This window comes from Sceloporus undulatus, chromosome 5, assembly GCF_019175285.1.
Source record: "Sceloporus undulatus isolate JIND9_A2432 ecotype Alabama chromosome 5, SceUnd_v1.1, whole genome shotgun sequence".
Classification (NCBI taxonomy): domain Eukaryota; kingdom Metazoa; phylum Chordata; class Lepidosauria; order Squamata; family Phrynosomatidae; genus Sceloporus; species Sceloporus undulatus.
In genome coordinates, this window is record NC_056526.1 from 183,376,517 (window position 1) to 183,395,392 (window position 18,876).

At 39.9% G+C, this 18,876-nt stretch overlaps 1 protein-coding gene across 4 annotated transcripts in view; it reads left to right on the forward strand.

The window, feature by feature from the left end:
• The window catches only part of CCDC158 (coiled-coil domain containing 158), a 49,264-nt gene that overhangs the window by 17,243 nt on the left and 13,145 nt on the right, over positions 1-18,876 (forward strand). For all 4 annotated transcript variants that reach the window (XM_042467281.1, XM_042467279.1, XM_042467280.1 and 1 more), the window contains 12 exons: positions 668-777; positions 3,581-3,908; positions 7,103-7,179; positions 7,381-7,491; positions 9,160-9,274; positions 10,749-10,868; positions 12,349-12,546; positions 13,974-14,456; positions 14,592-14,781; positions 15,490-15,642; positions 17,303-17,415; positions 18,639-18,797. In XM_042467281.1, the coding sequence (XP_042323215.1) occupies positions 3,621-3,908; positions 7,103-7,179; positions 7,381-7,491; positions 9,160-9,274; positions 10,749-10,868; positions 12,349-12,546; positions 13,974-14,456; positions 14,592-14,781; positions 15,490-15,642; positions 17,303-17,415; positions 18,639-18,797 (2,007 nt within the window). In that variant the 5' untranslated portion in view covers positions 668-777; positions 3,581-3,620. The remainder of the gene's footprint in view (positions 1-667; positions 778-3,580; positions 3,909-7,102; positions 7,180-7,380; positions 7,492-9,159; positions 9,275-10,748; positions 10,869-12,348; positions 12,547-13,973; positions 14,457-14,591; positions 14,782-15,489; positions 15,643-17,302; positions 17,416-18,638; positions 18,798-18,876) is intronic.

Below are 18,876 nucleotides of genomic sequence, written 5' to 3' on the forward strand. Positions count from 1 at the left end.
CCCCCCCCCCCGCAGCTGCATCTTAAGATCTGAGGCATTATTTGTGAGGTGTGGGACATGGGTATGCACATGTTTATATGATATATGTCAGATTAGGGATATGAGGGCCTTCTCGTGGATTGTCATGCTCAGTAAGAACTATCTGCTGGCATAGCTGGCTTGTGAATGGAGCAGGGAGAGCACTCAGAAAGAGTTTTACAGATACTGTGGACTACTGAAAAGGCAAATCAATGAGTTATTGAGCAGATCAAGCCTGAACTCTCCCTAGAAGCCAAGATGATTAAACTGACCCTGCCGTATTTGGACCATATCATGAGAAGACATGACTCACTAGAAAAGATAATGATGTTTTGTAAGATAAAAGGCAGTAGCAAAAAAGGAAGACCACATTCCAGATGGATAGACTGGATAATCAAGGAAGCCACAGCCCTGAATTTGCAAAACCTGAGCAGGATTATTGATGAGAGGGTGACTTAGAGGGCTCTCATTCATGGAGTTGTCATAAGTCAAAGTTCATTTGATGGAAGTTAACAACACCTTCTTCTAGTTACAGTTAACGGACTGCTTCTACTCTGAAGGTCTTTGGTACAGCACTATCCCCTTTCTTCTAAATTATATTCAGCCCAGTATTCAGAAGAATGTTGTGATTTAGTTTTTTCTCCCACAGGCTACAGAACAACATGAGCAACAGAAATTCAGTTTAAGACAAACAATACTCGAGTTGCAGGCAAACCTTCGGGAAGCGAACAGAGAGAAAGAGTCGATTGCTGATCTCAGGTAAGCCTGCTCACTGTGAATTAGAAATTGCTACAGTTGTCATTTCTACTGACTGCAGCATTATGGTTGAGCTTTAAAATAATTGGTGTGGAGGGAGGCACAGAAAGGATTCTGGAGACAGGCTTATGCACCACACATGCTGCCTTGGTCTTTACATTCAGTAGGATGGGGGTGTGCTCTGGTTTCCATACCATAGCAAAGTGAAGCTCATTTGTTAGGGTGTTGCAGAGGACCTTCTCTGTGGTGGCACCAGTTATGTAGAAGAGCCTTCCCACTCAGATTAGGCAGGCACCTATTCTTGGGTATTTCCCCTGTCTGCTAATTATTAACAAGTTTATACATGCATTTTCCTGATTCTTACTGTTACCAGTTACCCCTAAGTTTCCACTGAATTGTTTTAATGGGTTTAGTTTTATACTATTTTTAAATATAAGGTGTATTGTATTTGTTAAAAACTGCTTTGAAATTTTAAAAATAAAAAGTGATACATTAATAAATAAATAGTTAAACTACATGCTGTGTTAAATGTTCTTCGGGGATAGTCTTTAGATCAGACTCATTGCATGCAACTAGAGGATGATTCAGCTTTGCTGTCTAGACACACACACACACACCCCCCCGCCCCAAATCCACCACCACTTCTTGAATGGGGAGATAAAGGTGCAAGACTCCACTGGTGTTAATGGAGGATTTTTCTTTCTTTCTTTACTCTCTGTGAGGGGTGGAAAATATGTGGGTAGGGATGCGAAAGGACCTTGAAATTATTGTTGATCATAAATTGAACATGAGCCAGCAGTGAAATGGTGCAGCAAAGAAGGGAAATGCTATTTTAGACTGCATTAATAGAAACATAGGCCCTATACATACCCGCACATTGGGCTGGCATGGGGGCGCAGTTGGGGTGTACCGTCCTCACGTCGCACACCATGACTCCATCTCCCCAGCGTGCCGTGATGCTGTTCACTGCTCCACGCAGTGCACTGCATCACTGTGCTCCTCCGGTGCTGCGTCCATATGATGCAGCGCCAAAGGAGCGGCATATAGCCACACTGTTGCAACTGTCACACTCTGGAAAGGCCGGATTGGGGCATCGGTGTGCGGTTGTCACAGCCCCGATCCAGCTGAAGAAGGGGCAGCTGGAGGCTACCCCTTCAGGGCTGTATGCACAGCCCCTTTGCTTCCAAGTCAAGGGAAGCAACAATCCAATTATAGTCTGTTCTGTTTAAGTTTCACCCTTTTTACCTGTGCTGGTCTATGACTGTAATAAAGATGAAGTCAACGGAACAGGTTGCATCTGGAGAACTATGTGCCTCATTTTGAGAATGTTATTGACAAGTGGGAGCAGATTCAAAGAAGGGTAAAATGGATAATAAGAGTTATGGAGAACAAAACATATGAGGAGAGGTTGAAGGAGCTGGGCTCCACCAGCTTGGTGAAGAGAAGACTAAGGGATGACACGATTGGACTCTTTAAAGCAGGGGTAGGCAACCTTTTTGAGCCGGGGGCCGGGTTGCTGTCCCTCAGACAACTGGGGGGGGGAGCCAAAAAATAAATAATTAAATAATTTTAAAAAAGTTAAATAAATAAATAAACCGGGACAAATGTAGGACAAAATTTTCAAATGGAGGATAATTTTTTATAAAAAATGGAGGACACGTGAAAAAATTTGCTGGTTTTTTAAAAAATGTTATTATAAATGCATGTTTCTGAGGCTTCTATAGACAATTGCCCCCCAAAGGCCCCGGTGGCAATCGGCGGCAGGACTGGGCTGGGGCCGGTCCCAAGGCCTCACCGGGCCGCATCCGGCCCGCGGGCCGCAGGTTGCCTACCCCTGCTTTAAAGGCTGTCACAGAAAGGAGGTGGCAGGTTGGTTCTCTACTGCCCTAGAGGGTAGGATCAGGTCTAATGGTTTGTAGTTACAGGAGGGTAGATTTTGATTGAACATTTGAAGGAACCTCTTGAGAGTGAGAATAGTTTGGCAGTGGAACCAATTGCCTAGAGAGGTGGTAGCTCTCCTTCTTGGAGGTCTTTGAAAAAAGAATGTTGGGGGTGCTCTAACTAGAAATCCTTCACAGAGCAGGCAGCTGAACTTGACCCATGAGATCCCTTCCTGGTCTGTGATTCTAATGTTTATTGAAGCTTTGTCTTTTGAATCAGCAAAGCAAGTTGTTTTTGACTTAAGGGAACACTGAGGTGAACCTGTCACAAGGTTTTCTTGGCAAGATTTGTTTGGGAGGGTGTCTTTGTGTTCCTCTGAGGCTGAGAGAGTGTGATTTGCCCAAGGGCATCCAAAGGTTTCCATAGCTGAGCAGGGATTTAAATCTTGGTCTCCAGAGTGGTAATTCAACACTCAAACCATCACACCAAGTTGGCTCTCAGGAAAGCAATAATAATAATATATTTATTTTTATTTATTTGTATTCTGCTTTTTCACAAAGGAATCAAAGTGGATTCCTACAGTATAAATAAAACATCAAACAATTAAAAATTACAATTTAAAACCCCCACACCTGCTGATGGTGCATATAACTGTAATGTCTATTCCTGGTAACTTAAATTTCTTCCTTGAATCCTGAAATCATCAGAAGAGGCTGTGATCATGATTTTTCCTATTCAGGAAGCTCTTGCATAAATGACAAATACAAGCCTTCTCTCTAGTGGTATCTCATATTTAGGTCCCCTTGCCCAGGGAAGCATACATTTGTATTCTGATGTTGAGGAGAATGGGAAGCTGTTTTTTATGTACTGAAACATACAGAGTTGCCTAGATTGGTTATTGGCTGCTTCTCTTTCCAATAAACAGACGAAAGGAGTCCCGTACCCAAGAAGATCTCAACTGCCAGATGAAGACTACAGTTAATGAACTGCAAACAGCCAACCAGCTTCAAGAGGAAATGTTGAAGGAGGCCAACAACCAAATAGAACATCTGAAGACGATGGTACAGGGTCACGAAGATGTGTTCAAAGAACTCCGGAATGCCCTACTGAAGTATGAAGAGGACATGAGCAAGAAAGTCTATGAACATGAGAGCATTGCTAATCTCCACATTTGTAACCTGCCCACTGCTTTCAGCAAAGTTCTGCGAGACCTAGAATCTGAGGTGTTGCGCCTCAGAGGAAGGACTGCCCCAGTAAGTGTCCTTCTATTCACATTGCGTATTGCACAAAGATTGCATAGGACTCAGCAGTATGTTTGTAGTATGTGTGGTAGAGAAACAGATTGAAAGAGAACATGTGGTGTGATTAGAATCACATTGATACACTGATTTTATTCATCTGATGGGAGCACAATACAGGCCCACAGCACCTCCCTGCTGCTGTCACTTTGACACTGGATACACTTTGTTGTTTCATATGATAGATACAGGTAACCATAGTGGATTACTTGTTGTCATTTTTTCAGTTGATGGCCAATATCATTAGTCACAACCCTAGGGCAGAGTAATGCATTTTGGTCTTTTGAAAGTGCATGGGTTTAAGTGCCAACAAGGCTGTTCTGAATTTTGCTTCTAAGTAGGTTTGAGGCCAGGCCAGGAAACCCTTGTGTCAAAACTGGAATAACTTTGATTCCTGTAAAGCTGGATATGGCATGGGAATAGTTTGCTAGCAAATGGCAGATCCTGGATCCAACTCCAGTACCCTGGAATATAGGCAATCTGTTTCTACATTAAAAGCGGTAAGATGAAAGCACTGTTGCCATTGCATGTGCACATGCTGTTCTTTAATCCCAGTTTTGTATCTGTCCAAAGCTGTTTTGCAAACCCTGAGAAAAACTAAGAAGCTTTATGTGAGATAGTAGGATGAGTGTACACACCATAGGCAATATGTTTTGCACCTTTTTAAAGCACTAGTTTTCTCTAATCTCTCATTGTTATGACTTGGAATGGAAGGTGACAGACAGTAGCATTAGATCCAGGCAGAGGAAAATGTATGATTACTGGGAACAAAACAAAACAAACAGCTTCATTTACATACTGCTTCATACTGAACTAACAGTGTCTAAGCGGTTTACAACTGTAAGATAATTGCCCCCAACAATCTGGGTACTCATTTTAGCGACCTCGGAAGTATGCAAGCCTAAGTCAAGCTTGAGCCCTTTTGCTGGTATTGAACTTGCAACCATATGGTTTTGAGTGAGTGGCTGCAGTACAGGCATTAAACCACTACACCACCACAGTTCATGATGAACAGTAAGGATGTGTCAGGAAACAAATACAGTTTCAGGTTTCTGCATTTCTGTCTGCTTCCAAACAATTTCTTCAAATGCTAGCATGATTAAAGTTAAAAGTAGACAACAGCGGCAGAATTATCTAACTACTGCATTCATAACACCATTACCTCCCACAAGAAAAATGGGATTTCAATTTTGAAAAGTTATATCTGTTCACATAACACTACACTGTTTTCCTCAGAAACTATGCCAACCCTGAGTGGCAGTGAGAACAGTGGGTTAATAACTTAAAAGACAGATTAAAACTTTTTCTAAAAATAAAAAGTATCACTACAGTACTATAAAATTAATATAGGGTTGTTGACAATCATTCTTAATATTCACTAATCTATTTGGAAAACATGAACCAACCTTTCAGAGAAGCTTGTCACATTTAATATTGCTTAGTTTCACCTTGCTCACGCACAGAGAGATATACATACACACACAGAGTATCCCTTATCCGGAATGCCAACATCTGAAATATTCCAAAATTGTCCACATGGGTGCCTGAGATAATGACACTTTTGCTTTCTGAGAGTTCAGTGTTTCATGCACAAAAATTATTAAAATATTATGCATAAAATTACCTTCAGGTTATGTGCATAAGGTGTATAAAACATTAATGAGTGTCATGTCTAGATTTGGACCCCATCTTCAAGATTATGTATATACAAATATTCCAAAACCCAAAACACTTCTGTCCCCAAACATTTTGGATAAGGGAGGCTCAATCTGTATATTAGCAGCAACTACTGAGTGCCACTGTCATGGACCTACAAAAATCATCCAAACTACTCTTTGCAAGAGAAGGAAACATCAGTCAGATCTTCAATCAATCACAGCATCCCCTTCTTGTGGATGTGATCTTGACTCAGCCTCCCATCCCCAGGTCCAGGAGATATTATTTATACATAAAAAATAAACACACAAGGTCAAACTTTGCATTAAACCTAACATGTTCAAAGCAATTTACAATAAATCTAATAATAGACGTAAGACATTTTAATGTAAACTGATATTGTGTAATTTGTTTTTAAATGTTCTTGGCATTTCGTGTATCATCTTACAGTGGTTTTTCTTTCCATGACTGTTGCCAAATGCACTTAATTTCATTGGAGTGGCTCCAGATTCAGTTTCCAATCTGAATGGCTCATGGTTTATTGGAAATTGCAAAGGCTATGAGAAAGCCTATACACTAATACTAATGGCATTGGGACAGTTCTAGCAGACATACAAAATGTATTTTAGTTAGCATAATCATTGACTTCAGCCTGCAGGACAATCAGTATCTCAGGATAAAATTGTGCTGGGTAATTCCATGGCTAAACAAAGCTTGCATAGAGACTGCAGTGTGGTAGTAGGCCTCCACATTGTAAAGGTCTCATAGCCTGAGTAAATGGAGTTCTTCAGCATACATATCACTGGTGCTGCAATAATAAGAAAGAACTGTTTGAAAAGGTTACCTTTTAAGATTGTTGCTCTCAGAATCTGATATTGGCTGGAGGATTCAGGAAGTTGTGGTCAAGAAAAGTAACACTTCCAAATTCATAAGGAAATCTTTGATGGTATGTTTGTAACAACCCTGAATAAACACATTTTTAATTTCTCTTTCATTGTAGTGTTAACATCCATGTGCTATAGATAGCCAACAGTGCCTTCAGTCTTTTACATCAGGAATGGGCAACTAATTCAGGTCTGGAGCCACACACACACACACACACACACACACACACACACACACGACCTGGAGAATTGCATCTCCTCTTATGCACCTTTTCTCATTATTTTTGTAAATTTATTTTGAAAAAAATGAACAATTAAAAAATAATTTGGGGGCTGCAAGGGACAGTTTAATGACATTTTGAACAGTTCTGGTTTGGGAAGGAAAGGCATTCCTGGCCTAAAACAATGTGGTAACATTGTCCTTCACTGCCCCTGTGGAAGGTGCAGGTTTGCTTTTTCAGTGAAATACTTAATTTAAAAAAAGGTGTTGGGGTCTGCGTTGAAGTCCCTGGGAACTAATGTGGCCCAAGGAACACATTTTGCTTTACATGCTCTTTTCATGTAAGAAGAATTGTTTACAGCTGTCATTAATTAATTTATTAATAACAGCTTGAAGAACAACTGGAACAAATGAAGAGAGAGTCCCAGTCCAAAACTGAAATTTTGCTTCAACAGCATCATGAGAGGTACATTGTTCTTTACTTTTTGTATTTTAAATTTATTTAAACTGTTTAGAATGTAGCCCCGGATTAAGCAACCAATGTAGACAAGTCCTTAGATTCTGTTTATTGGTAACGCTAGAGTGCAATCAAATGTTTTGCACCTGCTTCTGTGCAAACAGATCACTGATGTAATTAATGCTGTCTCTCTTTGTTTTTCAATCACAGTATTGAGAGGCTGATCAGTGAACATGAAAGGGAATTGGAAGCACTGAGTGAGAATGCTACTGCTTCCCACAGCCATGCAAGCAATATCCAAAGCCAGCTGGAAATTGTGCAGTATGTCTCTCAGTTGTACTGTTCTACAAGTATATCACTGCAAGTTTACTAAAACAATAATCCCCTACTTTGATTGCACATATCAGTAAAAATTTGCTTCAAAGTTAATTAACTTTCTGAAATTACTCTAGGATAGGAAAAAAGTAAATAGGGAAAGTCCCCACTTGCCTTCCCACCATAAACAAAGAAAAAGGAGCTATTCCATGACACATGCACAGTAGGCTATAGGTGGTACAATTCCAAGTACCTGGTCTTATATTTTACCTTTCCTTTCATAGACCTATGTAGAACTGACACCTCAAAAATCTTATACTGCCTCCAAAATAATTGAGACTTTTCCTTGGTATTTGGAAGTATTTTTCCAGCTATGTCATAAGTCACTGGCTGCCTTCATACTGGACATTCTGGTTAACTGATTAGGCTCTTGATACCCCATCACTCCAATCTGGCTCCTCTTTGTTCAATAAAGTAAAGAGAAACATGTTAGAGAAAATGTAACATTTGGAGTGAATTTAGAGTGGTTTTGCTGTTTCTCTAACATGCTTGGATTGCAATGGGTTGCAGTGCACCAACACTTCTGCAGATAGAACTTATTAGTTTTTAAGGCTTATTGCTTCAACCTGGATCCATCAGTTAGCTTCAGACCCTGGCTTCTAACTCTGTATTATAAGAGGAAAGATTAGTCAGGAGTCCAGGTTCCTAAACATCACTGATTTTTTTTCTCCCTTTGTATGGTTTCTGAATACTTTAGTTGATCAAGTTTGCATGCTACTTGTTACCAATAAACCAGTCTGGCTTAATATTGTATACAGTTCATTGTATGAGTCATTGCAAATAACAGTAAATCTATTTTATTGATTTTTCACACTCATTTCTTCATTCGCTCATTCATTTTCTTAATTTCATTTCTCGTTTGAACATGGGAAGATCCCTGGTTTTCTAATTCATTTTCTTTCTAAGAGTAGCCAATCAGATTATTCAGGAAGGGCAACAAACAGGACAAGAAACCCACAGCCTTTTTCCTGTTTGTTCCAGTCAGCATTTGGCACAGACATGCCTGATTTGAAACTTGGAACTTCCATTAGGTTTTGTAGCCCATACTGCTGATGGATAGGTGCTCCTTGAATTTGCTGAACTCCTTGAGTCAGTGGCTATCCTCAGTGGTGTCACTAGGATTAGTGTTGCCCCAGTGTAGTAACTCAGGTCCAGCGGGGCTGCTGGCCAGGCGGGAAAGGGCAGTGATGGCGGGGTGGCCATAAACACTTTTCCGTTTGCAGAAGTGGAGGAGTCTGTTGCCACTGATACTTCTGCTACTGTCATCACATCCCTTTCCTGGCCCAGTCAGCAACTCTGCCAAACCCAGAAGGGACTGCCAAATGGCAGAAGCACCCTATCTCCACCAGCAGCCGCAGGCAATAGGCGGCAGAGCTGCCCTGGCTGGAGGAAAGGTTTGGGTGTCTTGGGGTGGACAGTGAGTTACTGACCCATCAGGTGTTCACCCCCTCTGAGGTGTCACATGGTGCAGTCAGAACCCCCTGTACCTCCCAAAGACACCCTTGGTTGTCCCTGCAAACTGCTACACATCCCTGTATGTATCCAACTTTCTTTTTTGTTTGTTTGTTTCAGGCTTCTTTTATTTTTCTCTCCTTGTTCTTCTTTATTTCTTAGAGAACAAGCAAGAAATCAAAATTCATTGTATATGCGCCAGATCAATCAGCTGGAAAGCACTGTGTCTCAGTTACGTTCTGAGCTGCGAGAATCAAGGAGAACATCTCAGGACAAGGTAAGTGCAAAACGTAGTTATATTATGTGGATTTTGAACTCCACGTTCAGCACTACAGTACTGATGAATACACCAGAATGAAATTTGTTGTTTGCATGTGCCTTTCTTCTTCATGTTTGTGTTTCTGACACAAATTAAGCAACAAACTTATCAGAAATGTATGCTCCTCAACTAACCTTCTTCAGCTGTTGAATGAACTATGCTCAGGCTAAATCATTTTGAGGGTCTTTTTTTTCTTTCTGTTTCATGCCATTCCCCAAGCTGGTTGAGAAAAGTTATACTTCTGATTTTACTTTTTACGGGCAGTTACTCATACATTGCCATTTGACTTCTAATCCCAAAGGCTTCTTAACAACTGCTAACACTGTGCTTGGCAGGTTTCTCCATTTGAGTGAAAGCTGGATTGTCTTGTAACATGAGTGATACTCTCTCTTATAAATAATTCCAAGATGTAGATTTCTCACTAACATTTCAGAGTGTTTGAAAGTAATGCAGTGAGTTCTTTGATGAGTTCTTAACTTGCACAGATAATGGATACAAAGCAATAGGTACTCCTACTCTTTCTTGGAATTGCATTGTTCATTGTGGATATGCTGCTGCAACCCAGCACCACAGAATCATAGATCTGGAAGACCACAAGGACTATCCAGTCCATCCCTGCCATGCAGACATACACAATCAAAGCACTCCCAATGGATGGCCATCCAGTTACTGTTTAGCCATTTTTGGGAAATAAATCCACCACCAATCTGCCTAAACAGAGAAGGGCAATCCCATAGGCACCAGCTATAAAACATTCTCTGTGAAAAGAATAAATTGTTTTCCTCTGCATTTAATGTAGCATATACAGTGGAGTGACTTTAGGTTTATGAGAATTGTTTCCAGTCACTTTCCTTGAGCTGTATAGTCTTTCAAAAAGTAGGTAATTCAGATTCTGTACTGAAAAAAACATGATTCTCCAAGAAGAAACGAACTTCTTGTGACTAAGAAAACTTCATACTGTATATAATTGATTTATTCTTACTGTTTAATATAATTTTGATTTTGTCTGCCATTGAGAAGAGTGGAAAATAATGCAGGAGCCTAAAATAGTTCCTTCAAGTTCTTCGAATCCCATTTGCCCCCATTTGGTTTCCACTATTTCAGCAAACAACTAACATCTAATAACTTTATCTGAAGATGTCAGCCACAGATGCTGGTGAAACATCAGGAATAAACTCTTCTAGAACATGGCCACATAGCCCAAAAAACCCACAAAAAACTATGGATGCCAGCCATTCAAAACTGAAATAGTTGCTTACCTAAGCAACAAAAAAAACCCCAAACCTATTATGAGATTCACAGGAACCTGAGTTCTGTGCCTTCACTACCACATTTCTGCTCATGCCACATCTCTACTGTGCTGCTCATCTGAGTAGAAAAGTTGCTGCAAGATTCTCTGTGATTGTGGATTGTCTTTGTATTAATATTGTAGATAGAAGATCTTGAGAAACAGCTGCATCTGGTTCACTCTGAAATGGCAGAGGCTCAAAGTGAAAGGGATCAGTACAGCCAGGAAACCGGAAACTTAGATGATCAGGTTCAGGAGTTAAAGGTAGGAATCTAAGACAAAATTATTATTAGTAACAGTAGCAGCACCAGCACCACCAGCAGCATTAATATCCTATATTTTTCCCAATTCAGGATTCAAGGCAGCTTATTTTTAAAAAAGCTAAAAATTTGCAATATACAAAAGTTGAAACTGTAGTTAAACTGTGGGAGAATTAAAACTTGTTAAATATAAACCATTAAAAAGAAAACAGCAAATAGAAAAGCCAGCATATCATACAAGGCCCATTCCCTCTTAAGCAGTCAGCCCTCCAAAGTTAGTCAAAACAAAAAGCTTCTCACCTGCTTGCAGAAATAAAGCAAGTAGGGGACCAGTCTAGCTTCTCTGGAAAGGAATTTTTGGAAAGAATGGGAGCTGCCATCGAAAAGGTCCTGTCTTTTGTTCCCACCAACCGTATTTATGAGAGTGGTGGGACAGAGAGAAGGGCCACCCCAGAAGATCTCAGAACAGGGGCAGCACCATATAGGAGAATATGGTTCTTCAGATAGCCTAGACCTGAGCTGGGTAACGCTTTTAGGTCATAACAGCACTTTGGGAATTTTAAATATATATATATTTTCAAGCTATGGATGGTTGAATCCATGGATACAGAATCCGTGGAGGGCCACTAGCAAATAAACCCTCTAATGTTTAAGGATTTGCTATTCAGGATTTGAGGGGAAGAAGTTACGTAGATCATTTTTAGACATGTTTAAAACTCATGAAGTAGTTCTAGGAAGGGGCTTTAACTGTGTACAAAACAAACACGGTAGACACACACGATTAGATGTTCATTTCCACAACAGAGTTTTGCCTCTTATCCTCTTTGAGCTTCATTTAGGACAGAAATAATTTCATTATGCTTTGGGGGCACATTATCATTCTCATATACATTAAAGTTGGTAAGCCTGTAAGCTGAAGCAAAAGTCTTTTAGAGAAGTCCTGCATGGCTTCCAATTTGTCTTAGAGAAAGACAAGAGAGTAAAGACCAATTTTCAGAAGTAGGTTCCCTGTGAAAACTAATATTGGAGCCTCCTTCTTCGTTGCTGAGTGAGTTACCTAGGCCCTCAGTATGTCAAGAGGGAGATCGATGGTCTTTGACAATTGTTAAGAGTGGAAGTAATTTTATACAATTAAAGCATTATGTTGTAACACTTTACTTCCAAGCTCTGTTCAGGCATTATTAGCTCAGCTGTGTCCATCTCTATGCAGAATAAGAAAACTTTATATCACTGCATGATATTTTGATTAAATTAGTGGATTAATTTGAAGCAGAGGTGGCTATTTAGGATTTTTTTTTAGCATATGGCTTACTTTGGCTGTGTAGATACAGTACAATATGAGTAATTTAATAATGATGAATGTGAAGCTTCTTTGCTTTTTAAAATGCAGAGCAAATGGTAAAATTACTGTCTGATGCTTGGATTTTTAAAATATTTATTTATTTGCTTTGCTTTGCTTTGCTTTGCTTTGCTTTGCTTTGCAGTGTGAGCTGCACAGGAAGGATATGGAGCTCACTCTAGAAAAAGAGCAGAATAAACGGCTCTGGGATCGAGACACAGGCAGCAGCATCACCATTGATCATTTGCGGAGAGAACTTGACAACAAGAACATGGAACTGCAGCGCATGGATTCCTTAGTGAAGTCCATGAAGATGGAAAGCCAGGAACAAATGGAACGACAGGTAAGGAGTGATGCCCAAAGCTAAAAACCGGCAAAGGGAAATATATGCACTGAAAAATTTATACCATGTTATATTCTCAAACTCCTGATGATTGAGAGAGCTTTCTTTTAGTTATATCTGGAAGCATATGCCACTCTTAGACCAACAAAGGGCACAGGAAACCACCATTCTGTGGGTCGGACACAGCTCTTTATAGGCTCCCCATCCTTCATGCAGCAATTAAACATTTTAAAAATCCAAATTGATGCTTTATTAAAAATCTAATTGGAAATGGACAAGGCAAGAACAGTGAGTTATATCTCTATAGAACTATCCCACTATGAAACTGATATGCCATGTGTGTGACTGGTTGGATGGACTGGAAGCATTTTAGAGAATAATCTGTGGTTATTTCTTCAGCTGCCTGTTGATGGCATTGTTGCTTTATGGTAAAAGCAAAAGTGGGATGTGTATGTGAGTTTAATGGTAGGAAAATTGGAATCATTGGTCTGAACCTGGTATCAATTAGAATGGCTCTGGCCACTTTAGCTTTTACTAGAACAATTATTAACTCTCATGACTGTAAGTAAAAGCTATAGAACAAAGCAATGGAGCAGCATCTGCTTGAACTGATCTGAGAAGTGTAGTTCAAGTGTGATGTAATGGTTAACATGTTTGATTAGTTGTGGGGAGCTGGATTCAAATCCTCATGCAGCCACAAATCCATTGGTCATTACCTCTCTGAGTCTAGTCTCTCTCCACAGATCTGTTGTGGAAATGAAACATATAATGAGGGCATGTAAAGTGGTGCCTGTTCTACACTAAGTTAATCTGTGTTTTGGAAACAGTATAAAACCTTTCAGTTTGGGTTAGTTTTCAGTAATTAAAGTGGAACAGGAATTGAGGGTATGTAGATGAAAAATTCATTTGAATTTTATAAGGCTTGAATATATCATAAATCTGTGAAAGAAGTATATGCAGGGGATTGGAAGGATGGGATGACTAAAAAGTGCCACAAAGGTGCAAAGGACAGAGCATTTGTCTGGTTATAACTACCTAGACGTTTTTCAGATAAGGGATCAGTCCAGGCTCTAACACTGTCACAGAGGACTGGCAAGCTCTGTGTACTAGTAAGTATCTGTGTAAACAGGGAAGCACATGCTTCCCTATTTAAAGGAAAGATCTGGCTGGACATAGGTGAGTAAGTTGGAAGTGGCAAATTGACAAGTGATTAGTAAGTTTCCAGATAAAAGAGTTAATTGGCAGAGATAACTAACAAAAGCATCAAGTCTATGCTGAGTTGAAACTTTTGAGTAGAGTGGAGAAAAACTCATCCACATCTCCTCTTGCTCAGAATTGCCTCTTCCCTTACCCTAATTATACTTAAATTTGTATAACATCCCTTGGTTAGTGAAAGCAATTAGGAAACGCTTTTTCCCCCTCTCCAGATGTCTGCCATTAAAGAAAAGAACGAAAGTATAGAGAAAGTGGCCTCCATGACTGCCCAACAGGAGTCAACCAAAGAAATGCTCCGCAACGTTGTAGAAGAATTGACAGAAAAAAAGATAAGCTTAGAGGCAGCAGAGAGACAAGTGTCTGAGCTGACATTGTGCCTGCAAGAGAAGGAATCAGTGATTGAGATGACAAATGAGGAAATCCAGAAGCTTCGTGGGCGAGTGGATGGCAAATTACATGAGCTCCAACAACTGAAAAATGAAGGTGATCACCTACGGAGTGTGCAGTCAGAGTGTGAATCCTTGAAGGTGCAGCTGATGGAGAAGGAAAAGGTGGTTGAGATCCTACGGAAGCAAATCGAGAATATGACCCAGATCATAGGCCAGCATAGCCGGGCATCTGGTGCAATGGAGGTAGAAAATGCTCAGCTTTTGAAAGAGGTCAATGACAAGAAACTGGAAATCCAAGAATTTAAGGTTTGTATGTTTCACTGGATTCTAGGGCAGGGAGTAGTAATTCTTTTTTAGGAAAGAACTTTGGTATTTGTCATGGGATCTTAGAATCAGACAACCCACAGTCATGGGGTATAAGAATTAGTTTGTTTTTTCTAGATTTTGCAGGACAAGAAAGACTGCCACCTCCGTGAATTGGAAGCCAGCCTAAGTGAGATGGAATTGGAAAGGGTGAAACTGATGAATACAAACTCTGAGAGGCTCCGAGTACTGAAAGAGATGACACTGGAAAGAGAGGAGCTTGTTAATGAAGTAAAAATTAGTCGCTTTGAGCTTGCTACCCTTGCAGGTTGTTCATTCTTCTCTATTGATGCTATTTTTAAGTAATCATGCTGCTGTGTGTATATAGAAAAGCAGGACAAAATGCAAAATCAAATCAAGTGATAGAAGATAGGAAAGAGAGTAGACGGATGAAACTTAAGAATGTGGGGGAAAAGAGGACGAATCAAAATAAAAGAAGGGGCATTTGAGTGACAAAAATAGGTTTGGGAGAAAGAAGGACAGGTAAGAAATAAAGAGCGTAATCCTGGAATATTGTTTCCCAACTTGATGGTTTACAGATGTATTGGACTAAAACCACCCTAATTGTCCAGCCAGCATAGCTACCATTGTACCCTTAGTCTGTGGCTGAATCTGCACTGCAGAAATAATGCAGTTTGACACATCTTTAACTGCCATGGCTCAATGCTATGGAATTCTGCTATTTGCAGTTTTGTGAGATATTTATCCTCTGGTGCTTCAACAAACTACAAATCTCAGGATTCCATAGTATTGAGCCATGGCAGTTAAAGTGGTGTCAAACTGTATTATTTCTGCAGTGCAGATGCAGCCTATCTTACATCTGCTGCATTTCGTAGCATGCTTCATCTGAAACTTCAAATAAGGATTTTTCTCAACTGGTCCCTGAGATATCTGCATTGACTTCTTATTAATTTCACTCATATACATTCACCAATACATAATTCCATGCCTTCATTCTGATTCTGTTGCCTTGCAGAGGAATCTGAAGTTATAAAAAGTGACTTCCGAGAAAAAAGTGAAGAGATGGAAGCTGCAGTGAACAAACTGAAGTTACAACTGAAATCGGCTCAGATTGAACTGGAACAAACAAGGGCCACCTTAAAGACTATGGAGGGGTCTGATGGCCATGGTAATCATGGAATTTATTTCTTTTTTGTAGAATTGTGTAGTTTTTCCCATTATGAGGGATGCAGCTTATAAACTGGCTTTATTTCTTCATTTGATGTTTTAATACAGATTTTCACATGAATGTTAATGAATCAGAACTGAGCATTCAGTGTAGAATAGTAAAGAAACAAGGTTGGTGGAGCTGATATGCCTTATAGCTAGCATGACCAGGATCAGTGGGCCCCAAATAGTTGGCAACCATTAGAAATGTCAGAAACACTACAAGACTGCAGTGTAGGTGGGTCTGTTTACTCAGGTTCCACCACTCAATTCTTCCCTTCTAGAAGTATATTATAATTGTTACTGAATGGTAACTTGGGGAGGGGGGTTGGGGAGGGAAGGTTGGTGTAGGACAGGGGTAAGCAACCTGCGGCCCGGCGAGGCCTTGGGACCGGCCCCAGCCCAGTCCTGCCGCCGATTGCCACCGGGGCCTTTGGGGAGCAATTGTCTATAGAAGCCTCAGAAACATGCATTTATAATAACATTTTTTAAAAAATCAGCAAACTTTTTCACGTGTCCTCCATTTTTTATAAAAAATTATCCTCCATCTGAAAATTTTGTCCTACATTTGTCCCAGTTTATTTATTTATTTAACTTTTAAAAAATTATTTAATTATTTATTTTTTGCTCCCCCCCCCCCCCCAGTTGTCTGAGGGACAGCAACCTGGCCCCTGGCTCAAAAAGGTTGCCTACCCCTGGTGTAGGAGGAGGATTGTCATTTATTTTAGCCCCAGGCTTTTCCCCCCTCCCTGTTTAAGGTGCATCCAGATGAGTAAAAAAATAATAATCTCAGGATGTAGTGAGACTTTGTTCTTCTTTTTGTTTTAATTATACCTGCATATTCACAGGTTTGCATCCAGTCCCTTTCTTGCAATACCACTGGTTTCCTTCTCCTCCCTCTTTCCTTTCACCTCATCATGTCACATCCAATCTCAGGCAACATTTCAGAAATGAATTTTCACCAACTTCCACTGAAAGCAGCTTCCTGTGAAATGCATTGGGTTGACCTATAAATTGACAGGCAACTTGAACACACACACACACATCCTTTTTTGCTCTCTCTCTCTCTCTCTCTCTCTTTTGGATCTGTGTTTTGGAAACATTAGCTGTTTTTACTTGGTTTGCTACCAAAACAATACAAATACATAGGCAAATACAGATAAATTCCGTTTCAGAAAGTAGTGGCTTAATTTAAATCTATCTTGGGAGTGGGAATGAAAAGTCTTTTGTAATCCTGAGAGGCCCCAGAAAATACCTAAGATTGAGGTAAATGTCATAGGGATCTCCAAAATAAAATCAATTTATACAGATACAAAGCCTGCAGCTTCCAGAGACACTTTCCCTATCTGGAAACACCTTTACTTTTAAAAAAGTAACTCTTGGGTTCATGTTACAAACTTCCTTAGAATGCTTTAAAGAGAAGACTAGAGTGGCATGAAAGCGATTTCAGAAAGTTTGGCTGCTAGTAATTATTTCAGACCACTAGAAGAATCTTATTTTGGCCAGAACTAGAAGCCTTAGGGCATGTCTGTACTAAAAACATGGTATAATACCTGCGGATAATTTTTTATTGTTGTCAGACCAAGATGACACTAACACACTGCAGTTACTCTCTTTTATAGCCATGAAAGTTGCAATGGGGATGCAGAAGCAAATCACAGCCAAGCGAGGTCAGATAGATGCTTTGCAGAGCAAGATTAAGTTCTTGGAGGAAGCGATGACCACGGCAACTAAGGTCAAAACTGCTAAAAAACTTACTTTAGATCTGTCTTTCTTAATGGAATGGCCAGGCCAAATTCTATAATGGCAAGACAATACTAGAAAGAAAGGGTTGTTGTTGTAAAGTTGTCCCAGGTATAAGCATACAATTTTAATGAAAAATGTCACGTTTATTTGGCTCACAGTGTTTGTTGCAGATCTTCAACTACCTTTTTATAAATTCCTCTGAAGGAATTTCTATGTAGTTTTCTTTTAAGCTAGATTCCTGTATTTATTAAATGAGCTTATTTTTCCTTCCAAACTGGAAAATCTCAGCATTGCCTAAGAGAATGCGTTTGTTCAGATGTAACACTAAAGTCAATGCAACTGTGAGGAATTTAGGAGTTTTTGCTCCTGTTTTACACAGGTTGTTGTGTCTTCCAAATGTGGACAAAGCTAATGGATCTTAAGTGGAATGATACCAGTTTTAAATCTTATTATAGGAAAGTTATTTAGGAAGGTGACTTGTTTTAATGAAACTTAGGCCCGATACAGATGGGCAGGAAGTGGCATGGCAGACACTGCACGGCGGCAGCGTCATCATGGCGGCGCCAATGTGGAGAGGATGCCGCCATGATGATGCCGCCCATACAGACCAGAGTTCTGGAGTGTGCGGTTGCTGCGTGCTCTGGAACCCTAGTTTTGGTGCCAACACGCCGATTTTGAGCTGTGTGTCTCGCACCTGAGGCTTGATGCAGACAGTCTCATACTGCTAAACTATGGTTTAATCTTATAAGTAAACCAGGTCAGTGTTGACATAACATACAGTCTATTTGAAATCCATATAAAAGTATATTCGTTGGACGAATTATAAAGAAGAAGAAGAAACCATTTGAAACAGCAGCTTGTCGATGTTATGATCATTTAAAAAGGAAATTAGTGAATCCCAAAATAATCTTTCTGAAGTTGTTTGTTTGTTTGTTTTTTAAAATCAGTTCCCTTTGGAAAATGTTTTGAATGAAGTACTGAGTTAGGACCAGTTATCATGTCCAGTTATAGTACTGTATCCACCAAATATGCATTCAGTCACAAACTGTTTATGCATTGCACTATAAAATTGTGGGTCATGGGATCATAATCTTTCCTAGTGTCATCAAATTTTTGTTAGAGGTTTAGATTGTGAAATTCAAATCTGAGAATGTAAGTTCTTGGAAGATTTAATATCAGTCTTATTTTAGTCTTTTCATTTCGTCCATGTAGGAGAAGCACTATCTGAAAGAAGAGAGAAATAAGCTAAACCAGGAACTTACCTGTATGGCTGCTTTAAACACAAAAATGGCCAGTGAGCTGGAAATTCTAAAGTCACAGGATAAACGTTTGAAAGAAAAACTTGCCACCATGGAAGCAGCACTGGATAAGGTATGTTTCTTCACTCCATCTGTTTATTTCCAAAATTGGCTCTACTGTTAAACAGAGGGCAGATTTAGGAAGCTGTGAA